Source organism: Lolium perenne, chromosome 3, assembly GCF_019359855.2.
Source record: "Lolium perenne isolate Kyuss_39 chromosome 3, Kyuss_2.0, whole genome shotgun sequence".
Taxonomy (NCBI): Eukaryota; Viridiplantae; Streptophyta; class Magnoliopsida; order Poales; family Poaceae; genus Lolium; species Lolium perenne.
Window position 1 is genome coordinate 276,343,600 of NC_067246.2, and position 8,578 is coordinate 276,352,177.

An 8,578-nucleotide genomic window follows, 5' to 3' on the forward strand; every position below is an offset into this window, starting at 1 on the left:
GTGTTCCGGGGAGTCATAACTTTTAACTCGACAACCACTTCTTTTGGATGTATTATTGTCTCACAAAATGTGTGTGTTGCAAACATAGGTATAACTAAAGGAATATTTCTTTTTATGGTTAGTTCAAACTACACTTGATATTCATAAATATCCGGAGACAACCCTAGATCGTAACCTTCTGTATCAAACATATAAAAGGGGAATCTTCAATAATGGCAGGGGTAAAAAACTCGGTCGGCAGGCAGTGTTGCCGATGTTAATTTTTTTAGGTAGCTTCCTCAAACCTCTTCAGCACATGCAAGCCAAAGAAAAATTAAGTGAAACAAGATTACGATCAAAGATCATTCTTTTGTGGCTCTTTCTCTAGCTCCCTTGCCTCTCTTCGTCTCTCCCCATTGGTTCCAGTAACCCCTACCCAAACAACACCATTACACACTCCTTTTGCGTCTAGTGTTTTCTCCAACTCCAAATCATCACTAACCTCAAATGGTTTTGAATGCTTAGTATAATGCAGGAAAAGCCATTCGCACAAATCACGAAGAACTTCACAGTATATAATATAATATGAGTCCATAGATTAATAATTTTATGAGGAGCAATATATAACTGGGAATTCTAATTTGAATAGTATTGTGATTTGATTAGAATTTTATATATGGAGTAGCAATGCCATAACAGTATAACACATGTCACGTCGCTATCAGAAGGAACTTTTGTTAATAACAAAATCTTCGTCATCGCTGTATCGAACTACCCATAGATCCTCCGGGCGTTTCCTCTCATTGCTCGGCACCTCCTCCTCGCTTCTGTTTCAAAAACATTGTGAAAGTTTTGTGCTGACATACACCTTCTCGATGTCTACTTTGGCAATCTATATAGCTAGGTCATTCTTGAAAATCACTTCATCTGCCATAATAACTTGCTTCCACATAAACAGGAGGCTCTGAGACATGCACAACCTAAAAAGATGGTGACAACTCATTTAATAACGAAGGGTATGAAGTACAAGCATCACATCCAGGGATCAGAAATGAATCATGTTATACTATTGGTCTGGTAGGTAACCAAATCAATTTTGTTAGATTAGCATACGATTTCTTTCAACATTACGGTGCTTGGATTAGCATCTGGGTTTAACAACAAAGCTGCATAAGAGTTCTGCTCCTCACAGATCATCACATACCTGAACTAACTAATAAATCAACTAATTTGCAAAACAACACAGTACATCATCCCAAATCTGAATTAACCTCTTTGTCCATCCAGGGGGTCGAGGAGTGTCGTAGATTGTTCAGATATCGCAGGACCATCTTCTACCTCAATTCCACCTTCTCCCCAAAATGCATGCCACTGGAAAATAAATTCGGTTTGCATATTTCTCTTGTCACAAGTTGTGCAGCTTAATGGTCACCCACATGGTTTTTAAGGCGACGCCTTGGCGCCTTAAGGAGGGAGGGCGCTTTGGCGCCTAGGCGACGCCTAGGCGGGCACTTTGGACGCCTAGGCGCCTAAAGCGGCTGTTTTTAGAAAGCGGAGGGGGAGCGCCCTGACGCCTAGGCGGCGACTAAGCGACGCTTTTTAAACTATGGTCACCCATATTTCTCTTTTCCCCAAAACGCATGCCACTGGAAAAGAATTTCGGTTCGCATCCCAGTAGACCCACGCGTGGTCGAGAGAGCGAGCTCACAATGCCACCTGCAAAGAGAAGAACAGTTCACATCAGACTTCTGCGCATATACTTTTTATGATGGCTCACATCATGTCTGATTTTTACTATCCAATAATAACACCACAATTTGAATTTGCATATAGTTCTTCCTCCGTGAGGAGTTCTAATGTACATATGTTCATTCCACTGTCAACAAAGGTGTCCGTAAGCTAAATCTAAATCATATGTGTATTTTCAAGATGAACTCATCAATTGCGTAAGCAGGAGTACATTCTGGACTACATGAATGTTCAGTTCTATTAAAAATTATGTATCAGGCGAAGCAAACATAAATATGATTATCGCAAAAAGCACCATGTGTTTGAAGTAAGGAGCAGACTGCAAGTATGGGGGATAGGATGCTAAAAAAATATCACTATCGGGTGTCCAATTTGGTAAGTCAATATAGTATGGATTCCGAAACATAAAAAATATCACACAGATGGAAGAAGCAATAGCCTAGCAACACGGCGCAACACCAACACTAGGACAAAATTATAAGAATTGTGCTTCTTACCTTGCATATTGGGTATTGATGATCCCTTAAATTGACAAGTAAACTTTCACTTTTCAAGTCAAAGTGCACTTGGCACATAAACAAATGTAGTTTCATCAATACCAGAAACCCATATGTTTAGCTTGGTTAAAGTTTTTACTAACATAAACAAGCAACTAATGTACTAAAGTAGTACCAGTAGAACAGTCCAACTTTTTTCCATCTACTGTACTGTAGAATAACAAAGAAAAATCTGGTTGGACTGTTCAACTGGAGTATAACAAAGACTATTCAGGTTTCAGACATATGCTCAGTTAAACTACTGTACTGTCATCATCAGAATAAGAAACCCATATGATTTGCCTGGCTACTAAGATAAAACAAGCAACTAAAACATATTAGGCTATTTACAGTAGCACAGTACGATGGTGTTATTATGATCTTTGATTATGACTATGCTCAATTATAGAAAAGGCACATTGGTTTTTTCCTAACTACTTTGAGATATATATTAGTCAGTGTGATGAAGTCCCAAAAACCAGCATATAGCAAACTGAATTGCCTTAATTCAGAATAAATATATGGTTTGCACAATGCAAGAGAATACAATGTAATGTAATTCTGCTAATGATGACAAAATAAAAAGCACTGAAGCTAAAAAGTAAAAATAGAAGATTGCTTTTTTTCTGTTCAATAGAGCATTTTAATTCAGGCAGTTCATGTCTTTCAAATTTTTATTATAGATGCCTTGGTGATTCAAGGATGCTCACAGCTGAAAGCACATCAAGATACAAAACAAACAACAAACAAACTCGATATCTGAATCACCAAGGAGTGCTACATCAAAGACATATAACGTAGAAACTAATTAGATACATCTGAATCCTACAAGGAGTGCTTAACAAACAACTGACAAATATAGGCTATACATATGTAGACTTGGTAACGCAACACGATGATTCATAAGTGATAGAAAGAAGGTTTGCACCTTTTCCACCATAGTCAACACGACAAAAGTAACAGGAGCAATAACTGGAACAACAAGACTTATAATTGAGCAAGTGTGCTTCTTTGAAAATGAATTAATCAAGAGCTGATTTGAGGCTAGGATTGTACCCGATCTACAAAGTGGATGCAGAGGCCTGGGGTACCCCCTCCATTTTGAAGGAAAAAAACGATCTACAAAGTTCCCAGTTCCAAGCAATTATATTTTGAAAGAATCAATGTCCTGTGAATGAACTACAATAGCATGGTTAGTGCAAATCCTAATTTTTGGAGAAACACACACGCCATGCATATATAACTGCAAGAGATCAGTAACCCTATGAAAAAGAGCAGTAACCTTTGAGGACAAGGAGTTTCTGCTGAAAATTTTCATTGCGCATCCATCGTATGTAAACATAATCATGAAGAGACCTTATTAATCATGAAAGCATCAAAGAGGAAGGAGAGCAAATCCTACAAGAGGACGAAACAATAATCTTATTCAGAGCTTTCTAACAAATAGAAACATATTAGTTGCCCTTTCTTGCAAGCACATATATGCAGCAGCGAAGGCACATGTGCATACACATCAGGAGAAGCATGCTCATCTCGTCACCGGATGCTTCTAGTCGTTGTTGGTACCATCAGAGCTCGGTTTGACAATGTCCAGGTCAAGTCGCGTCACTCCCGAGGTTGAGGTAGGACACAAAGACCCAGCCTCGTGGGCACATCCCCGGACAGCATCTCGATGTGAGGATGCCTTGGTGGTAGGCCGGATGCAACCTGCGGAACGTCGCGCAACCAATCCATGAAATCATTAGTAAACTATTATAAAATCCTAAATGGAGTTTATGGTTTTAGACCTGATGGTTGGAGAAGTACCGAAAGTGTAAAAACAGAGAAACTCATGCCATGCCGACTAAGAGTAAGAGCATGAAGCTTTAGTAAAACAACAATAACAATTTCCTGCTAAACATCACTACAAATACATAAATATATATAATTTTATAATCCAGTTGCTAGAATAAACAAAAAAGGAGCTCCCAATTTTTTGGTTCGTCTTTTGATTCTGCCTCTCAACATGCATACATTTTCCATTGTCCCAGACTAAAATTTCGAGAAATTGGCAGCACATCTGTTCTTTCATATTTTCCTTGAAACCATCCATCTTACCATTACCCAGAAAGTTGATCAGAAACAGTAGTGATATTTTTATTTCTCAAGTTTTGGAAGAATTAAAATACATCTTATTTCAGAACCCATTGATAGATGAGCGGAGCATGAAACAACTATTGTAACTTAGAAAGTAACATAAATATAATACAAAAAAATAAATTATATTAAGCATTATGAAAACTCTCCCACCACACGAGCATGCTCTATAATTGAATGTACAACAAAACCTCAGTCGAAGGGTCCTTTCCAGGCTTTTTTTGCGAATAGGATTTTAGCACTGTTTATAGTAATTGTGTAGAAAGAATTTAAATATTTCTCTCAAAAGGAGACGAAGAAAGTCAAAAGAGATAACACAAGCAAGCAATTTATCACACAAGTTACATGGGCACAGAGCCATTGATCCTAGATTCAGACATAACTTGAACTCAACAATTCTTAATTAGTACACTCCGTTCATAAATATTTGAACTCCTAAAACGTCTCATATTTAGGAAAAATGGAGTTTATTGTTTCAGAACTGATGATTGGAGAAGTACTCAAAGCGCAAAAAAAGAGGAACTCTTCCCCTGATCCAAGGATTTCGTTGTATTTGCCTGCTTGGGCTATTCTCCCACCATTCATTACCTACATTAATTTATCTTACTATAAGAAGAACCAAGAAATTTATGACAATAAGTTTACATGAAACTTTTGCCAATGAAATTCTCACCAGAATAATATCAGCCGCAGGTAGGAATTCAATCTGGTGCGTAACATAAACAACTGTTTGTGATCCCAAAACCCCAAGCAAGCATTCCTGCAAATGGTACAAGCCTTAAGAAATGTGTTTTCAACCATCTTATTGAACAAATAAAAGATCATATTATACCTTGAAGAGGTGGGAGCCTGTGTGGGCATCGACTGCACTGAATGGATCATCGAATAAATAGATGTCGGCATCCTGATACAAAGCTCGGGCTATCTGAATCCTTTGCTTCTGCCCGCCACTAAGATTGATGCCTCGTTCTCCAATGACCGTTTTGTCACCAAATGGTAATATCTCCAAGTCTTTTTTTAGGGAACATGACTCAAGGATCGTATCATACTTCTCAGTGTCCATCTCCTTGCCGAACAGTATGTTGTCCTGAATTTTGCCGCTCTGTATCCATGCTGACTGGCTGACATATGCCATTGTTCCGCAAGTCTTGACCTCTCCTGATAGCTTTGGCATCTCACCAAGAATGCAAGAGAGCAAGCTTGATTTTCCAGAGCCGACGGTCCCACAGACGGCGACCCGCATGCCTTGCCGAGCTTGAAAGTTCAGATCCTTCAGCGTTGGCACTTCAGCTGAGGCGTCCCAGGAAAAGGACCCATTGCTGACCTCAATTGCGATATCCGAGTTACCACTTGGCAACCTCTGCACAGCATCAGTTGGCAACTCCTCGAGACAGAGGAAAGAAGCTATCCTGTCAAGAGACACCTTAGTCTGAATCATCATCGAGATTGTGTCGGGAAGGTTGTATATTGGTTCTTGAAGCACTCGGAACGTGGCCAATGCAGACAGCACCTTCCCTGACTCCAATGGTATCCCTAGGAGCATGCAGGCTCCGAATGTTACCACGGCGACGAAGGTCGGGGCACCCCAGAACACGAAGGTGGCCACGGTGGACGTGTACAGATACTTCTTGAGCCAGCTTTCCTCTGTTTTCCGCAGGTCGATGATCTTGGACAAGAACTTCATCTCCCACCCCTGCAGTTTAAGAATCCTCATGTTGCGCAGGATCTCAGATGTGGACTTCATCCTGAAATCCTTGCAGTCCATGAGCTTCTGCTGGAACCTCTCCTGCATTTGCATCGGAGGCACATTGGCAAGCATGACGACGACGGTGGCAGCGAGCGCTGCAAGCGAGGCGACCCCGAGGGTGGAGTACAAGATGAAGAGCGCCATGCCTACTTGGAGCGGCACCAACCAGAGGTCGTGCATGTACCATGAGAACAGGCCGACGCGGTCGGCGTCCACGCTGATGATGTTGATCATCTCGCCGCTGGTGCGGCTCTGTCTGGAGGTGCTGGACAGGGAGAGCCCTTTCTGGTACACGACGGAGACAAGCGCGGACCGCGCGCGGATCCCGGCTTGCTGCAGCCGGAAGAACCAGTGCCGCTGCGACATGCCATGCCAACTAAAAGTAAAAAAACATGATGCTTTAGTGAAAAAACAGTAACAGTTCCCTCTTAAGATCACTACAGATACGTAAATAGATGATACTAAAAGTAAAAAAACATGAAGCTTTAGTGAAAAAACAGTAACAGTCCCCTCTTAAGATCACTACAAATAAGTAAATAGATGATTTTATCATCCAGTTGTTGGAATAAACAAATGAGATCCCAAATTTAGTGACTAAAGTAATACCCTTCTGAAGAGCATTGCCATGGAGTGGTATTGCTCAATCAAACTGTTCGCCAAGGCTTCTTTTTTTTTTTGACAGAATGAAATACCCGTTCACAGTGGGAAGGCTTGCAATACTTTCCTTCACATATACTACAGATTTGAAATAACTCAATTCCTACAATATAACATAATCTGTAAAATAATGGTACCGCTTCAGAGCCAAAGATTCATGAAGCAAACAATTTCACATCAAGGTACCATTAGGAAAGCATTTTAAAATCCTGAATGGATTTTATGGTTTTAAAGCGGATGATTGGAGAAGTACCAAAAGTGCAAAAACACAGTAACTCATGTCATTTCAACTAAGAGTATATCATGAACCTTTAATGAAACTATTATAAAAATTTGATCCTCTACACCAGTACAAAAACATAAATACATCATTTTATCATTCAGTTGCTAGAATAAAGAAAGAATGAGCTCCAGAATTTAGTTAGTACAGTAATACCCTCAGTTCATGAACATATGAATATATCTTACCGGACTTAAGTCAGCTACTTCAGAAAAACCTAGTGATATTAGATTAACATATGTATAAAATTCAAAAATTTGTTGTAATGTAGAAACAGATCTCACACGCCAATCCATGTTATCATAAAGTGATAAGAGCAAAGATAATAAACTATAAGTAACTGCAGATTCATGTTTAGATGCTTGACAAACTTTATAGAATTTAAAGTTACAATCACTAATCGGTTCTCAATGCAAAAAAAAGGGGTAACGCCTGGCTACCTTATGAGAAGATAGGGAGGCAAAGTAGGTCCTCTAGGTGGTGGCGTGGTGGTGTGGCGGTACTGGGGTGGTGGCGCGGCAGATTGGAGGTGTTGAAATGGTCCTAGAAGAGGATGGCAAGGAGGAGGCGGAGGTCTTCACTGGAGACGGTGGCGCCATGTGAGATGCCCCACCAGCATTGGCAGATCGTCAGCATCCTCCGCGTCGCCATTGGCAGTTGCATCATCAACGAATTCCACGTTGCGGCCTTGCTGGACGATGTATGGAAAATTCCGCCTCAAGGATCAGGGAAATCAGCTTACCATCGTCCAGGTATAGTATAGATTATATTCACTGAAGAAGTGAACAACACACAGGGTCACAACCAACCCCGTAAACAGAAAGGAACACATGATAATACGAGGCAATACCGTATAGGGCCAGGGCGGAGATTACCGTATGGTTCTGTCCTCGGGGATGTTGACCTTGAGTGAAGCTCCGCAGCCAAACCACCTACAAGCAGGCTATCCACCTGAGGCTGACCTCGAGGTGGCAGCTGTGGGTGCGGAGTGCGTCGGAGGCGGGCGCATCAATGCAAGCTCGACGCGGCTAGGGTTTCCTTGCGCGGCGGCGGTATAGTGAGGCCACGGTAGCGACATGGATTCGCCATAACCGCGCCGCCGAGGCAAAGGGAGAAGGTGTGACGGCGCTCTCTACTGCCAAAGGGAGGAGGGGACGGCGCGGCGGGACGTGGAGATGGAGGCGGTCGACGCGAGCGCGAGGATTGCATCCCAGGTTGAGGAGCGAGGGTTTCGGCTGCCGTTCCCGTTCTGGTCGAGTTAGTTGGGCTTTGGCCCAGTTGGGCCCACGCGGGATGACGAAGCGGATGAAATGTACGACGACGAAAAGTTTGACGTATTGAGAGTTGGCAGAATAAGGAACATGTTCCTCCTTTTTAAATAGTGTAGATAATGGAGTATAATTTCTTCCTGCAGGTAAGATTGTTGGGTGGAGCACGTAACTCCCCGCCTTATGATGTATGCCTGGAGAAGCCTGAATTTAAACAGTCCAATGA

At 41.6% G+C, this 8,578-nt stretch overlaps 1 protein-coding gene across 5 annotated transcripts; it reads right to left on the reverse strand.

Annotated features, from left to right (window-relative positions):
• Positions 1-1,022: 1,022 nt before the first annotated feature.
• LOC127344451 (ABC transporter C family member 3-like) lies at positions 1,023-7,976 on the reverse strand. Of its 5 annotated transcripts, XM_051370728.1 has the most exons (10): positions 7,960-7,976; positions 7,525-7,857; positions 6,754-6,907; positions 5,233-6,523; positions 5,074-5,160; positions 4,901-4,988; positions 3,775-3,971; positions 3,547-3,662; positions 3,321-3,432; positions 1,023-1,695 (listed from the first exon to the last, which is right to left on the reverse strand). In XM_051370728.1, exons 4-7 carry the CDS (start codon positions 6,511-6,513, stop codon positions 3,814-3,816), a joined length of 1,614 nt encoding a protein of 537 aa, XP_051226688.1. In that variant the 5' UTR covers positions 6,514-6,523; positions 6,754-6,907; positions 7,525-7,857; positions 7,960-7,976; the 3' UTR covers positions 1,023-1,695; positions 3,321-3,432; positions 3,547-3,662; positions 3,775-3,813. The 5 variants fall into 5 exon arrangements, with proteins under 5 accessions (XP_051226688.1, XP_051226686.1, XP_051226687.1 ...); XM_051370726.1 differs by lacking the exon at positions 6,754-6,907; XM_051370727.1 differs by lacking the exon at positions 6,754-6,907 and having other exon boundaries at positions 3,321-3,443.
• Positions 7,977-8,578: the final 602 nt, after the last annotated feature.

Excerpts from the sequence above, each read along its gene's own strand:
- LOC127344451 (XM_051370726.1), bottom strand. The coding sequence starts at position 6,513 with ATGTCGCAGCGGCACTGGTTCTTCCGGCTGCAGCAAGCCGGGATCCGC. Across the intron at positions 5,161-5,232 it reads CAGGCTCCCACCTCTTCAAG|GAATGCTTGCTTGGGGTTTT; the intron begins GTATAATATGAT and ends TACCATTTGCAG. Across the intron at positions 4,989-5,073 it reads CTGCGGCTGATATTATTCTG|GTAATGAATGGTGGGAGAAT; the intron begins GTGAGAATTTCA and ends AAATTAATGTAG.